This window comes from Corylus avellana, chromosome 6 (assembly GCF_965113065.1).
Source record: "Corylus avellana chromosome 6, dhCorAvel1.hap1.2, whole genome shotgun sequence".
NCBI classification, from domain to species: Eukaryota; Viridiplantae; Streptophyta; class Magnoliopsida; order Fagales; family Betulaceae; genus Corylus; species Corylus avellana.
The window spans coordinates 12353535-12371014 of NC_142495.1; the positions used below are offsets into that span (position 1 = coordinate 12353535).

Sequence of the window (17480 nt, forward strand, 5' to 3'; positions counted from 1 at the left end):
GGAATTAAGGCTGAGGATACTGCCACTTAATTCTCTACCTTTTTATCATTGAGTCATTGATTTTACGTTATTCTCATACTTGTGCAAAGTATATGTATATATTTTGGTATGCCAATCAAAATGTTTTGGCCGAAGACTCTGAAAATAATATTTATAAAATCTAGAACAATGATCAATTTCTTATATCTTTGTTCACCAACAAACAATTTGGATTCCCTCTTAGAAAAGGTTTTTCCACAATGTTTCATGTGATCACTCAATGTATTGAGGTTATTTAAACTGGTAATAGGTCTCACTCTTTGATACATCAAAGCAACCTACATAAAACATTAATTCCCTCAGAATTTAGAATCAAAATCTAAAGCAGTCTTTTAAAGAGTTATTGTCTTTTCCTAATAGACACTATCTTTATAAAAAGACAACTCATTGATTCGTTCAGTGCCTTAGGATCTCAGCACCTACATATCAATCCGAAGTCACCACTTCGCTTGATTAAGGTAGATCATCAAAATTCGATGTGTAACAAACTTTTCAAAATGGAATGCCCTACTTCTATATATCGACTACGAACATTATATGTTTAAGGATTACACGGATTATAGACTAAGACCTTCTGTGATAACTACATTACTCACACCCATAGCCATATTCAATGTTATCGTTGGACCTTTCACACGCATAATAAATATGATGAACTGGTAATAAATATGTAAAAAACATTTTATATGTGATATGCTTACTGCTGTAAATGAGCCGATCTCGAGTGAGTTGGGGTTGTCCAGGATCGGCTCGCATGTACTTGTGCAAAAGCTCGAGCTCGGCTCGACTCACCAATGTTGAAATCTTGTGCGAAATTGAACTCGAGCTCGTCCGTAACGGGGAAAAAATTGAAAAAATGAAAAAAAAAAAAATCATAAAATTAAATCTTCAAAAATCAATTTCTAATTAGAACTTTCAAAACTGAGTTTCACAATTGGAATATAGAAATAAAAACATACGCAAACAAAAACCATAGAAAAATCAAATACAATTAAACAAATGCCATTAGCCCCACTACAAAAATAAAACTAAACAAATTTACAACTACACTTACTTTTATCATTCACTTAACTTTGCTAAACAATTACGATTTACAAAGAATACAATCTTGTAAATTAAAAATCAATTTGCTGCAAAAGTGCAAATTGACATATTCTCTTCAAATTTGGTAAATGAACTAGCCCACTACTAACTTATATCTAATTCAAACTTATCGATACTTGAAGTTCAAGGCTTCAAACCTTCAATTTCTATACTGAAATATCCAAGGCATCCCAATGATGGAAGGTACATCACAACCACTACAATCTCCACCAATTACAAATTACAAAATACAATTTTTTTATGAAAACAAAAAAAATAAAAAATAAAAAATTGATAAGTTAATTTTTACTCCCTTGCATTATTTAGTGAGGTGAAGAACTTTTATTTGATAAAAATGTCAAGGGCAGTTTCTTAATAATGCAAAATTCAATTTGCCATAACAATTAAATAGGAATTCAACAATTAAATATGTAGCTACATTTGCCAACAATTCATTAAATAGGAAGGCAAACAACAAATATGCAATAATATTATCATCTCTAAATCTTAATACAAATGTAAAGTTATAGAAGTAAGGTTGGTAACACAATTTGTCAATCTCTATTTTAGACTTTCCAGCATTCAGCCTTCCACCTAGGGTTTTAAAAAAATAATATATATTTAGTACTTTGTAAATGAAAAGTATGTCATAATTATTAAATAGGAAGTCATACATTACCTCACAAGAAGAGCTTCAAGACTCCAACAAAATCATATTGTCCATCAAAATTCCCCAACCAAATACATAGTGGCAACATTCAATTATATTACAAATTGAAAATAGTTTTAAAACTTAATTAACAATTTGTCTAACAATAACAAAAGTAAAGAGTTAGGGTATTCTTGGTAAGGTAATGTGATGCCCCAAGTTTTCAAGAGTATTTATCCCAAAATCAACCATAAGTCTTAAGCCTATAAATCATGTTTGTAAACCCCAAGGGTGTACCTTAACCTTAACCAAGCCTTCATTTGAAATTAGCCCTAAAAACCCAAATTAAACTCTTTGGCCGAACGTTTGGTAGGGGACCACACCGAACGTTCAACCCTGTCCTTAGTATGAACATTCGGCAGGGGACTACACCGAACATTCATTGACCACAGTTTGACCCACTAGGTATTGACCAAACATTCCACCTGAAACCCTAGAACTACTATGCAATAGTACACCGAACATTTGCTCATAGTATCGAATGTTCGGTGACAATCTGAAAAACATTTTTAACCCATTCTCCACCTCTGCAGGAGGGGGACCCACCTCCTCACCCCTATAAATACTCCCCACCATCCCTCAGCCCCCCTTTACACCAGAAACCCTAACCTTAAAGTGAGAGGAGAGTTTCTAGAGAGAAAGAATGAGGTTTTGGGGGAAATTTTGCTATCTTCAAGGTAACTCTTGAACTTTCACTAAGCTTTTTTGTTATCTTGCTATTATCTTTTCTTTCTTCAGGTTTTATAAGATGTCATGACTTGTGAGCCATTTTTCCCCTTGGAAGAAAAAGAGTGGTTTTCAAACATTTTAGAAGCGATAATTTATTTCTTTGGTTTTCTTGTATATTATGCTTCACTATGTGTATGAACTTGTTTGGAGCCTAGGTGGTAGTTTTTAACATGGTGACCTTAGGATAAAAGCCCAAAACTTGGCATTTTTTAGTCTACCCGAACGTTCTCTAATTTTGGCGAACGTTCGCCCAGTGACTGAACGTTCACCACTTGAATAGAACATTCGCCCAGAGTACAGAATGCATAAAAGTAGGGTTTTTGTGACCTTTTAGCTAGGCGTATTCAGTTAGGACCTTTTGTGTCCTTAGTAAACCCTCTAGCACTGCGTATAACGATAGCCATGTTTCGTTATAGCAGTAATTCAAAATGTCTGACGACTCAAACAAGCGTACAAGATAAGTAAACACTTACGACTACTTTCTTTCAAAACATGGGATATGTCAGCTGACTGAGCACGTGTATGATATGAGCATGCTTACTTTTTGTGTAACTTGGTAACCTACTTAATAATCAGATTTATAAGATGCATCGTATGATATGGTATACCGGTATGTGCGGTATAATGGCCTTGGACTTACTATATACTTGATTCTATGGTCAAACGTGTGTTGATGTGTTATATGGGCCTTGGATCCAATAGTTGTTTTGTGATCGGTGCAGTCATAATTGGCGGGTCACTACAGAGGGTACATTATTAGTAGCGTGGTACACTCGAGGTCAGACTCGAGCTGCTAGTCTATGGATGGTAGCATACACTAGCCGAGGCACCGGCATTTTATTACAGGTCCCTCGATACAATGCCAACCTAGCTAAGAAGAGGTAATATCTTGGGTAGACAATACATGATAGTTATGACCTATTAAAGCAGTAGCTTTTTGCATTAAAACTCTTAGGCGATTGCTGCTGGGATTACACCTTTTTATTTCAAACAAAATGATATTTTTGTGTTGTATTAACAGAGACAACACCTCTTTTAAATTCTTATCAAAACTGCTTGTTTATTTATGCTCATTAATAACTGGCTCATTTCATACCCAACTGTGAGGTTTATTTGCTAAGTCTTTAGGGACCAGGATCCCCTCGAATCCCTTGGGGATTTGAGATTCTCAAATCCTCGATTTGGACCGTCCATTTTCATCCAACAACCCAAAACATTCCATTAATAACAAAATAATAAACTATTATTTACATTTAAAAAATAAATCAAAATCAAAATAATAAAATAAATTTATTTATGTTCACCGTCCTTCTCTCTCGCCATCTCTTCTGAGTTCACCTTCTCTATCTCTTGCCACTGTTTTGACTGTCTTTGCCTCTGCCATCTCTCTTCCCGACTCCATCTCCCTCTCATTCTCTTCTCTCAAGCTCGCTTTGTGTCTCTCGCTTCGGCAAAGAAAGAGAACCAAAAGTGAAGGGAATAACTGGAGAAGGAAGAGAAAAGGAGGAAAACAAATCAATTTTTTTTTTTTTTTCCTTGAGGGTGGCCGAACTGGTCCTTGGGATAGTTCGGCCACCCCTAGGCTCTCAATTGGGGTGGCCGGCCACCGCCTGTGGCAAAATGTGGTGGCCAACCACTTTGAAACATCAAGATCACCAAGCAATGGGCAGTTTTCTACTATTGCAACCATACTTGAATCACTGACCTTCCAACAACCATCTAGATTTAGCATTTCAAGAGTCCAACTGTGCAACTCGGCCAAGGATAAGACCACTTTGTCTATCAGATTCACGCAACCACCAAGATTAACCTTTACCAGACGAGCCTCAAATCCAATCCATACGATAACAAAATCAAAACCCATAATTTAAAAGGAGAGAGACAACAACGATACACACCCAGAAATCAAATCCAAAGAAATGAAATTTGTATTAGCTAGAAACCAAAGTTCATAAGTGTTCAAAGATCTAGGAAAGAAAACGCCAATTGGCTGCGTAAAATTTTTTGGCTTTTGGGGGGGGTGGCCGAAGCCACTACCCCTTGGCTCTCAACAAGGGTGGCCTGCCACCACTTGTGGCAAAAATGGAATGGCCAGCCACCCCATTTCTTTTTAAATTTTTTTATTAATATTTTAGTATTTTGATTTTGATTTATTTTTTAAATGTAAATAATAGTTTATTATTTTGTTATTAGTGGAATGTTCTGGACCGTTGGATAAAAATGGACGGTCCTGATCGAGGATTTGAGAATCTCAAATCCCTCAAGGAATTCGAGGGGATCCCAGTTGAGTCTTTAGACTTACGCAGTTATTATATCTTGTAGGAAACCTCTTTCTAGGAAAAGGGTAGTGGTGAGATCGCCACTTCGGATCATTAAGATGTGACGGAGACCCACTTTATTTTATCAAGTTCGATTAGATTATTTGTATTTCAATTAGTAGCTCCATGTCTATGATCGAGGATAATGTATGCTGTTAGATTCGTCAAATTTATTTCACATTCCTATTCATTTACTCTGATTATGCTAAGAGGGGCAGTTCCCTAGTTAGCTACTAGTTAGTTGAATTGAGGTAATTGTCAGTAACCCTATCAGACTAGCCAAGGCTAGATTTGGGGGTGTTATAAGTAATCTCCTTCATGTCAACTTCTACCTAAGGTAAAAAAAGGGAAATATGGGCAGTACCTTGTAACTTCAAATGAAAATAACAATTTCCACAAAACACAATTAATACTTACATCACTCGTCTTTTTCGGCCCATGTAATGCCCTAACCCAATCTGCCCCACATGCCAACATTTGCATAATTTCTATAGATAATGAAGTTCTGTGAGGATCAATAACCCTTCCACCAAAACTAAATGTGAACTATAAACTCAGAGAGGTAATCGGAGTTGACAATACATCCTTAGTCAAAATAGACAAAATGCGATACTTAAGTGTATTTGCTTTCCTCTAATCTAATGCATTAAACTTCACACCATTTTCACAAATGAGTATACTCTCCTCCAAATATGCTTGCAATTATGTTTTAATAGGCTGCTACAATGTTTCAACGCTTCGGACAAATGATTCATACAAATCCATACCACTTTGGACATTGACCACACTAACCAAACCAATACTTGAAGAGCTTTTTGGAGCATTACGTTGTGAATTTTGTTTCATAACACTTAAGTTATATTTTAAAACATATTCATTATACAACTCATTCAATACTGAAAGGAGACGATTGATATTCGTTGTAGCATCTCCATCTTTGGTAGATTATAGGGTAACAAAATTGTATCAAAGTCATCTTATTCTTTGGGTTCAACACAGCAGCAATTCCCATTAATTAGTTGACCTCTCCCCAGTACTTCTCAAACTTCACATTCATTTTACATGCCATTGATTGAATGTACTCATTTGGATCTTTACACTTTGTATTCAAGATGTCTTTCATCATCTACACTTGAGGGAGGAATAAGTTGGAAGTAGGGTAGCCACTTCCCGATACAATGATTGTTAGTTGGTTGAAGACCCCCAATAGTTGGCACACATTCTCAATTTTTTTCCAATCTTCATCTAATGGCAACTATTGAAAACTAGAATTCATGGGAAATGCCTCTTTGAACTCAAGTGTTGCAACCGACATCAACTATGTAATATTCCACCAAGTGGGTATGTCCAATAATAATTTTTTGGAAGGCAATTGCAATTGCTTTGCAATTTCGGCAAGTTTAAGCAACCTTCCCTTTGATGCAACCAAGTACTTAATTTCATCACTAATACAGTCAACTATCATAGTTACCTTACTAAGCCCATCTTGCACGAACAAATTAGTAATGTGGGCACAACAACACACATTGAACAATTTACCATCAACCAGCAAAGTCTTTCTCATTTTAAATACACCTCTTAAGATCCTAATTGTTGTATCATTCGCTTTTGCATTGTCAACCGTGATTGAAGATATTGTATTCTTAATACCCCAATCTTGAAAACTTTTATGTAGTGCATCTACGATAAAAATATCCGGAGTGTAGTGGCAGAAGATGAAAAATTTCAGCACACACCTATTTAAATGCCACTTAGAATCAATGAAATGACAAGTTACAACCATATATGAGACATTTTGACATAAAGTGCACATGTAGGTTGTGATGTTAACTTTGTGAATCCCTTTCAACAAATTCTTCAATTTTTGCTTCTCATTGTCATAAGTGACAAAACAATCTTTCTTTGCAATAGCCCAAGTAACTATTTCCTAAAAGGGCATGAGAGTTTTAATAAACTTGTTAAACAATACATACTCCACAAGTGCAAAATGGTATTTATGATATAGAATCATATGGAAGCATATCTCTCTTGCCTTCCTTTGATCATAGCTAAAATTAGAGATTGTACCCACACCATCAACCACCTTACCATCAATTGACAAAAGCTTCTGCTTATTCTTAGCACCATTGAATAACAAACAATTTTGTCAAGCGCACTTGTAAAACTTGGTTTGGATATGGTGAATGTCCTCTTACACCAATTACATTGGTGCTTTTTCACACCATTTATCTCCATCTCAGTATAATCTTTCCAAAAATTAGAAGTCTTTTCCCTCTTCTTCTTTTAATAAGCATCCAATAGTGGATCTTCTTGATTAACAACTTCATTAGAGGCAGAATCTACAACCGGGTCCCCAATATTTTTTGGGTCAGTAGAAGTAACATCATTGCTAATTCCAAATGAACCTTCGTTTTCATACTCTTGTACCTCAACTGGTTCAAGGTTGTTCACATCCCCCTCCATCTCTTTTAAGATATTATAGTATGTATTATTAGAAAAATATAGGGTTAGAAGATGAACCAAAAATTGACTTACAATATGAACCAAAAAACATAAACATTTAGTATAAATCATTACTCAGAGCATAAACCAAAGCATAAATCATATTAGACATCATTAATTTCAAGATAACCAAAGGATAAATCATTCAGCATAAACCAAAGCATAAATCATTCAGTAGAAATCATTAACCAGGACATAAATGGTTAAAGCATAAATCAGATAAAAAATTATTAATCAGAGCATAAACCAAAGCATAAATCATTCAACATAAACCAAAGCATAAATGATCCAGCAGTAATTAGAGTCTCATACCATAAACCATTTAGCAAAAGATTCACTTAAAAGATGAACTAAAAACCATTAAACATAAGTAAGATAGGGTTTCACAAACACTAATGAGGTTCACCTTCATATCATAAGCCATTGGGCAAAAAATTGACAAACAAGATGAAACAGAAAGGATAAATAATATAGGATTTTACATAAATTAATCAAAGCATAAATCTTTTAAGATTTTAATCATATCATAAATAATAAATCATAAACAAGCTAGGGTTTTATAATCATTATTCATGAAAAATACTATAAGAGCATAAACAATGGCATGTAAGTAAAGCAATCATTATGTAAACATATTAGTTTATACATTAAAAAATTACAAATTTCATCACAAATTAAAATAATCTTAGAGTGACAGAGTTAGTATGTTGTATATGGATGAAGGTTTGTGGCTTGCAGTTGCAGATTCAACAAACTAAATCAAAGAGGCAAAGATTTAACAGTTGTCCCTTGAAAAGATAGAGCAAAAAGTCATGTTAACATTCGAGCTTAGATAGACTGAAAAATGAACTACCAATAGAAATAAAATGATACGAAAATCAAAGCGGAAATTTAACATAACTCTAGCTTGAAGATTTCTTGAAGAATCGAGAGATATTGTGGGGGTTCTCAATTTGGACCATTCAGAATGCTCTTCCTCTTGGTTATGTGTGGAAGAAAATTGATAGCATAATAAGGGACTGACCGAGTAAGGAAACAAGAAACAACCAGGCCAATTGAACCAAATCAATAGACTAAAAGTTGTACTAGCGAATAGCGATGATGAGTAGCATATCAATTAGATCAAGAGTTTTGTTTGCCTCTGCCATCGGCGTGTGTGAGGAGTAGATGAGAAAGACACAAAATCAAGGAAATGGAGGAGAGATGGGTTAGGTAATTCTTCTTTTTTGTATTTTCTTCTGGCCGTTTGGTTGCAACTCAATGAAAAAGGTTTTGAAACCCTTTAGAATCTCAAAACCAAATAGTTTATATGGCTTAAAAGCCATTAGATCAAATGCTAGAAACCCTAGAATGGAAATCAAACTGTTGGATTTCCTTAATTTGATAATGAGTAGTTGAGAGGGAGCCATTGCATTGAATGCAAAGCATTAATTCCTTCAACAATCAACAACACTCAGCATTAAAATCTTAGATATTCAATGGATTCCGATTCTTCGAACAAAACCAATCAGGCAATCACCAGCGATTGGATTTGTTTGCTTGATGAATTTTTTTTGCAATCAACAACTTGCAAAAGGAGGAGGAAGAATCAAGGATTCAAGATGAAGTGTGATATGATTTGAAGGATGAAGTCGAAGAGATTGAATTGCAAGAGTGTTGATTCATTGAATATTGAAGGCTGAAGTTGCGTCTCGGTCCTTGGAATTTGGTTAAACAATCTTGTGTGCACTTCACGATGAGAGTTTCTGATTTTTTCCCTACATGTATTTACATCTAAAATCAACATATAAGTTGATCATCACCGTTTTGTATTTATTAATTGATTTTAAGTCATCAAATTATATCAAATAAAGAGATCCTATGGACAATTAAAGCACCATATAATTTCCTTACGACAAAGTGTTTTACAGTTGTATCTCATATTCTCAAACGAACGATTACGATTGGATGATTGAAAAATCGAACGGCCAAGCTAACACCGAGAAATGCGCGAGTTTCTCCCTCACGGCCCGTATGTGAGCCATCCAAAAATTGAAACGCCTTTAAAATTTAATCCCCTATACATGCGTTATCGTGAGATCTATGCCTTGTAATTCGATGCAGTCATCTTGAGTGTACATCAAATTTTGATATTTGATGATTAAATCCTAGCCATTGAACTATATGGACGACAATATGCTTAGCCACACCGTATGCATTACAATATACAACGTGTTATATAGCTATAACTCTCTCACTTGACACATTACTAATCAACTTTAAATTTATTGAAAAAAAAAAAAAAAACGAATGGTTTAAATTTTTTAATAACTTTAATTGTTTAAATTTAATTCTTGTTTTAATATAATTAGCCAATTAGGGACTTATGGTTGGAAAAAAAAAATTTATAATTGTTTAGTATAAATTGTATAAAAAAATCAATATGTTGAAAAAACTAACGGTTTAAATTGTTTAAAGTTAATTTTTGTCTTAGTATAATTAGCCAATTAGGGACTTAGGGTTGAAAAAAAAAAAAAGATTTAATTTAGAATTGTTTTAGTATAAATTGTTTAATTGTTTATAATTTGATTTATTATTAAAAAAAAAATCAATATGTTGAAAAGAAAAAAAAAACTAATATTATTAATTTCATATGTTAGAATACATACTAACTAGTCTACTATATAATGTATATCATATATAAGGGTTAAATACCTTTCAGCGCCATGTAGTTTAAGAACTTCATTTTTTGCTCCCTCGGTTTCAATTTGTATTACAAATGGTACCTAGGTAATGGCAAAAAACAAAGATAGTACCTCCATCTAAATTCCATCCAAAATTTGACGAAAAGTCACGTCAGAACCATTAAAAATAGACACGTGTTTATATATTAATTAAAAATTTGGGCAACATGGGGGTGCTTGGCCACCCCCATTTTTCCCTTAGGGGTGACCACCCACCCCCATGGGATGGTTGGAGCCACCTCTTACCGGTTTGGGGGTGGCCGAACCACCTCTTTGACTCATCGTTTTACTTTTATATAATCTTCTCAATACTCTCTTAGTTTAGCATTGTTTTATAAACAAAATCTGCATGCTCTACTTCAAAAAAGCTTCATTTCCTCCATTTTTTGTTTCTCTCTTTGTTTCCTAGCAACCAAACAAGGGATTGCAATAGGATTTTATCTTGAATTTTCTTTTTCGGATCTCATATTTTGTGTGGTGGTGATCAAGGCAAAATGGGAGGAGTGGACGGCGGCGATGAAGGCATTAGGAGGAGGGGATGCTCGTGCATTAAGAATGGTTTTCTACTAGAGGAATCGTTTTGGAGCTGGGGCAACTATGGGATGGCACTCAGTGGCAGATCCAGGAATTCATTCTCGCAGAGGCATAAATAAAATAATAAAATATAATGATAAAATATATATATATATATTTTTTTGTTTCTTTATATATTATATTTTTATTATAATATGGTAAACATAATTAAAAATATAAATTATAACACAATATGTGTATCACAAAAAGCATATCTATGAGACTTCATAAACATATGCCAAATTGATATACAAGTTAACATGTAGGCACTAGTACAAAAATAAAGAAAAATACAAAATACAAAGTGTCTAAAATTGCATTTGACGTAATCTTAGAAAAACAAAATCATCAAGTATCAAATCTGAATTGAAGCTTTCGGAAATTTCCCTTTCAATGTAGACAAGTAAATTATCCGTAAGAAACTCATCCTCCATTTTGTTACGAAGTCTTGTTTTAACAATCTTTATAGCTGAGAATGCTCGTTCGGTAGTTACTGTAGACACTGGAATAGTCAAAACAAGATGAATCAATCTATCAATAAGATAATACGTATCAGATTTTTCCTATCTCTGTCAATCCTTGACATAATTCCGCAATGAAAGACAATCTTTGTAATTTCGGATGATTAAGCATATCAACTTCAAAATGCTTCAACTGAAATCTCAAACTAATTTTCTCCTGGTCAGGAAAATCAAGAGAACAGTACTTATCCGCAAGAGTGCATATATCATTCATATTAAATGATTTATAAGCATAATTTGGATCCAAAGCTGAACTAAGTGTCAAGAGTTCCATTATCCTTTCACCAAATCTACTATCGAGCTCTTGCAATTGAACGTCTATAGCAGCATTGAATATGTCAAAATGATAATGATGTTTCACTGTAATGTGATCCCGTTGACAACGACCTCGGCCTTGAACATAACGAGTACCCAAATTTGGAATGTCAATTTCAAATTGATTGCAGAAAGAGACTAATTCTTCAAAAAAATTATCCCATTCTTCATTTCTCAATTTTTGGAGTAGCGCTTTTGTATTAGAAACTAATTGCATAGCATTCAAGATGTCTTGAGATTTTTGTTGCAAATGTTGACAAAGATAATCAGTAATACCCATGATTTCCCACATAAAATGTAGAATGAATATGAACTTGAATGATGTAATCATTGTATATGCAACATTAGCATCCCCACGTTGAGAGTAACAGGATCCTTCTTTTATAATATTTTCAAGCACTACATAAGTAGGATTAAACATCCTTAATACGCTATAAGTAGAATGAAAATGAGAACCCCAACGAGTACCACCAGCTCGTTTCAAAGTGCCAATTTAGTTAACTCATTTTCTAGTTTCAAGTTCATCAATAGCTATCAAATGTGCAATATTTGTTTCATGAGCATCTTGCAGTTGATCATGATGTTTACATGAAGCACCAACCACATTGATAATGAAATTCAAATTTGAGAAGAACTCATGAATAGAAACAACCTCTCGATATGCAGCAACTAATGCAAATTGTAATCGATGTGCAAAACAATGAACATAGTATGCACAAGGACAGTCATTATGAAATAATGCCAGCAACTCTTTCCATTCACCAAGCATATTACTAGCACCATCATACCTTTGTCCACAAATACTTTGAATATCAAGACGATTTTAAGAAAGAACATAAGATATGCTATCTTTTAAAGTCGATTTCGTTGTATCTTTAACAGAGACAATATCAAAGAAGCGTTCTCGTATGAAACTATCTTTGGTAACAAATCTCAAAATAATAGTCATTTGTTCTCTCTTAGACTCATCTCGTGCCTCATCAACAATAATGCAAAATTTTGAATTATCAATTTCTTTACGAATTGCATCTCGTACCCTTTTTGCAAAGACATGTAAAATATCTTTTTGAACATGATGTGAATTTTGCATTTCCTGGAGCATTTTCTAAAACAACCTTAGCAACATCCTCGTTGTAAGCGGACATAAGTTTTATCAACTCAAGAAAATTGTCACGATCTTTTGAATTGGGACCTTCATCATGACCTCTAAAAGCACATTCTTGAGATGTTAAATACCAAACACAATCAATTGAAGTCTTCAATCACATTCAATTCTTCAATTTTTCTTCTGAAGTTTGCTTATCTATCACCTTATCAATATGTTGCGATTAGTTCATCAAACTATCACAATACTTAACAGCATTATTATGAGGTGAACATGACCCATTTCCCATATGACCCAAAAAAACACAATGCACACCATCATTAACTTTCTTCCAATTACAAAATCCTTCAATAGTAAATGCATGAGCTCCAAATCGTCTCGTTGACCTTTTACAGAAAATATAGCAGGGTAAACAGTAAGTAGCATCTTTTTCAGGAGAAAATTCTAACCAATCAAACATTGTATGCCAAGATGATAGAAATCTTCGGCGATTTTTTTCATTGCCCGAAAATGGATATTCATAACTATTAGAAGGAATGAATCTATATCGACCAGCTTTAAGATAAGCACGTCTAATTTCATCCTGTTGATTAACAAGATATTCCCACATTTGAGGACGTAACCCTAGATCATGTTGTAGAGTAGAAATGTCAATTGATTCAATTTTTGGCATCTTAGAAGGATGTTGCTCTTGCTCAAGAGCTACAGTTTGGGAATTAGATGCCAAGGAAGACATTTTAGAATTTGAATCAACATCTTTTTTCTTAAAAAATGCATTAATTGTTTTTGACTTGCCCATGATGCAACCTAAGATTTTTCGAAAACCTGAAAAAATTATTTATCTATTTTTTTTTTAAGGAATATTAAGAATATTCATTATCTCAAAAGATCCGTCAAAAGATCACACAAGTAGGAGAGATTGCTCCCTCCATACAATATCACCCACACTTGGTGGGATAACCCCCAACCAAGTAGACATAGTGACATGCGTGGTAGCCAATTTTGCAAGCGTATGCGCCGCATTATTGACATCCCTCATTACATGCCTAAAACTGGCATTGACCGAAGTACATAGCTCTCCTTTGATACATTCTATGAATTGACGATTGCTACTAAGACACGCCCCCTCTGAATTGATAGCCTTGATAACTTGCATGGAGTCACCCTCAAAGACGATATTTTCGAAGCCCAATCCCTTGCAGAAAATAATAGCATTCACCACTACTAAGGCTTCCGCCGATGTTGAATCAGTTTGGTTAGCAAGAGACATACTACGTGCAGCAAGACATTTCCCATTTGAGTCTCGGGCTATAATTCCCAACCCCACGCGTCCTTCCTTCAAATTTAGCCTTGCATCTTAGTTTATCTTCAACATGTTTCGTGGTGGAGGCTGCCATACTATAACTGTTGGTTCACAGTCACTAGTTACTGCCTCTTGAGCGTTGCGATTTACCCTTTGAAATTCTTCCAACGAAGTTTGTGCTTCCCGAAATAATTGGTTGGGTGGAGAAAATTTTCTCCTTGTATTACTGAATTTCTCCTCAACCAGATTTTCCTTGCCATGACAACAAAAAGTGTAGCTTCCTCTGTATCGCATCGTTCAAGCACTAACTCAAAAACATCCGAGAAACTGCTCCCCACTCCATTGCATTTTTGTATTCTTACTGGCCTACCTCCCCATACGTCGTTTGAGGACGGACAAGTCCATAGGATGTGCTCCACCGTCTCTTCTTCCAGTCCACTGACGGGGCAAGATGTATCTTGAACTACTCTTTTCTTGGCCAGATTCACTCTAATAGGTAATAGATTATGTAGGGCTTTTCATAAAAAAAGCTTTACCACATTCGGTATATTTAAGTTCCAGCACTCCTTCTAAGATACATCGCCAGTTGGTTTGGATGTTCCACTTTCTCTGTCTGCCATAGTCTCCTTCTCCAAAAAGTATGCACTTCGAACAGAGAAAATTTTATTTTTGGTACACTGCCAAATAAGTCGGTCCTTAGTTGGTAGAGGGCTAATAGGAATGCTTCTGATCACCTCAGCTACGTCACCTCGGAAAACTTGTGTAATAAGATCAACTCTTCATTTTGTTGTGCTTAGGTTAATAAGCTCTGAAACACGGGCATGTCGATCAAGTACAGTCGTCGGTGATTGTACCATGTATGTGGTTGGTTTCAAGGACCCATTTGTCACCCCACACATGAATGTCATCCCCATTTCCAATCCTCCAAATAAGACCATTTCGGAGTACTGGCAGAGCTGCCATAAATCTTTGCCAGACATAAAAGGGTCGGTTGCCTAGACTTGCCTCCAAAATAGAGCAAGATGGATAATATTTAGCCTTTAGGATTTTCCCAGCCAAAGATTCCAGACACTGTAGTAGTCTCCAAAGTTGCTTTGCTAGTAGGGCTTTGTTAAAATTCCCAAATCACAGAACCATAACCCACCTTGGGCTTTGGAAAGAGCCATCATTTCCCAACTCATCCAATGTATTTTAAAAGTGTTCTCCTTATGCCCCCACCAGAATTGCTGCACCAACCATTGTATCTTCTTGCATAAAGCTATAGGCAAGAGGAAAACACTTATACAATACATGGGAATGGCCTGTGCTACTGCTTTAATTAATATCTCCTTCCCTGCTTGCGTTAGAAATGTTGTCTTCCAATTATTGAGGCATTTCCACACTCGATCCTTGATGCCCAAAAAAACCTGTGTCCGTGACTTCCCAATAAGAGTTGGAAGCCCTAAATACTTGTCATAGCTTTGAGTGGCTTGGAGACTCGACATTTGAGTGATTTCTTGCATCTTTTCCGTACTCGTGTTACGACTAAATAAAATAGAAGTCTTGTCCTTGTTAAGCTTCTGTCTCGAAGCTACTTTATATTTTTCTAGGAGTTTAGTTAATCTCTTCCATTCAACCAAATTCGCTTTACAAACATTCAAGCTATCATCTACAAAAAAAAGGTGACTCAATCTAGGGCATTTTCTGGCAGTAGGAACCCCTGTTAGGACCCCGTTCTTCTCAGCTCAAGACAATAATGCACTGAGCGACTCTGTGCACAAAATGAATAAGTACAGGGATAAAGGATTCCCTTGCCGGACACCTCTCGAAGGCTTTATGTGTCCGACTGTCTGTCCATTTACGAGAATGGCATAAGAGACCGAGCTGACACACCCATAATCAAATTTATCAAGGCCTCTAGAAATTCCATTTTATGCATAACTGCTTCTAGAAAAGCCCACTCCACTCGATCATACGCCTTACTCATATCAAGCTTTATTCCCATATATCTCACATTACTCCACATTCTTATGTGCATTGATTATAGAGTTTCATATGCCGCCACTATATTGTCCGAAATTAGCCTTCCCGGGATTAAGGCACCTTGATTTGTAGAAATAACATGCGGAAGGTTCATCTTGAGTCGGTTTGCCAAGACCTTAGCAATGATTTTGTAAACGATGTTACAAAGGCTAATCGGCCTAAAGTCAGATACACAGCTATGGGCTGTCTTCTTTGGAATTAGTGCTATATGTGTCATATTAATGTTTCTATCCAACTCAGATCCATTGAGGAAATGTAAAACAACACTACATACCTCCCGACCAATGGTCTTCCACTGCTGTTGATAAAATTCTGTCAAGAAGGCATCAGGACCTGATGCTTTGAATGGTGCCATCTGCATCAAAGCTCGATAAATCTCATCCTTCGAGTATGCAGCAGTCAAAGAGGCCTTCATATCTTTCAACAATCTGCCTTCAATAGCCGTTGTGCAATCCTCAATATCACGTGGAATAGCCGATGTGAATAAATCCTGGTAAAAATTTATGAATGCTTGCTCCACCGTGGCGTAGGATACACAAGTATGACCCATTCTATCAACAATTTGTTCAATCTGATTTCTGTGTTGTCTCTGGTTCGCATAGGCGTGGAGAAATTTAGTATTACAATCACCGTCTCGCAACCAATTTTCTTTTGCCCGTTGGCGCCATTTGAGCTCTTCTTGTTCCAACATGACATTTAATTCTTCTTAAAGCACCTTTTCAGTTTGCACATTGAGAGGATTTGCCACTTCTTGAATTTTCCTTAATTCAGTTGTCTTCTCCAAAATAAGTTTCTCCATCGGTTACTTCTGTTTTTTGACCCATTGCTTGATAACCTTCTAGCATCCATGTAATTTCCTCTTGAAAACTGGCCATGGTTCTGTGTTAGGACATCTCACAGCCTTTGACTCTTGAACAATCTTTTTAAAGTCCCCACATTTTGGCCAGCCCACTTCAAACCGAAAAGGTTGCCATTTTTTCTGGTAGACATCCCCTTTTTGTTCATATTAACGAGTATCGAAAGGTGATCTGAACTGCAATAGGTCAAAACATCCATACCCACGTCCATCCATATGGCACTCCATTCCATATTAGCCAAGACCCTATCCGACCTTTCCACAATGTATTCTCTCCCCAGGCGACCATTATTCCAAGTGTACTTTGGGCCCTTAAATCCTAAATCATGGAGTCGACAATCCTCCAAAGCATGCTGAAAATCTTCCATTTGCCCCCTAGGGTGAATTATTGTACCCTTTTTTCTAAGAGATTTCTAATTTCATTAAAATCTCCTACACACACCCACGGAGTGGGTTGGAAGGAGTTGAGGTGTCGGAGTAAAGCCCACGATTCTTTCCTTCTGGCTGTGTTTAGGTGTCCATAAAACCCGATTAATTTTCAATCAGGCCAGGCCCCACGACTAGCAATCACTGCATTAATATGGCGACGGCTAAAATTTTGAATGTCAAAAGTTAACGTATCTTTCCAAATCAAAAGTAAACCACCACTTCAACCCACACTATCCACTCCAAACATATAATC

The 17480-nt window shown here is 35.7% G+C and overlaps 1 protein-coding gene and 1 pseudogene across 1 annotated transcript; both read right to left on the reverse strand.

Annotated features, from left to right (window-relative positions):
- Nucleotides 1-3860: 3860 nt before the first annotated feature.
- LOC148584891 (zinc finger BED domain-containing protein RICESLEEPER 1-like) lies at nucleotides 3861-6001 on the reverse strand (annotated as a pseudogene).
- Nucleotides 6002-11228: 5227 nt separating this feature from the next.
- LOC132187882 (uncharacterized) lies at nucleotides 11229-11792 on the reverse strand. The gene has a single exon (XM_059602313.2). It carries the CDS (start codon nucleotides 11790-11792, stop codon nucleotides 11229-11231), a length of 564 nt encoding a protein of 187 aa, XP_059458296.2.
- Nucleotides 11793-17480: the final 5688 nt, after the last annotated feature.

Excerpts from the sequence above, each read along its gene's own strand:
- LOC132187882 (XM_059602313.2), bottom strand. The coding sequence starts at position 11,792 with ATGGGTATTACTGATTATCTTTGTCAACATTTGCAACAAAAATCTCAA.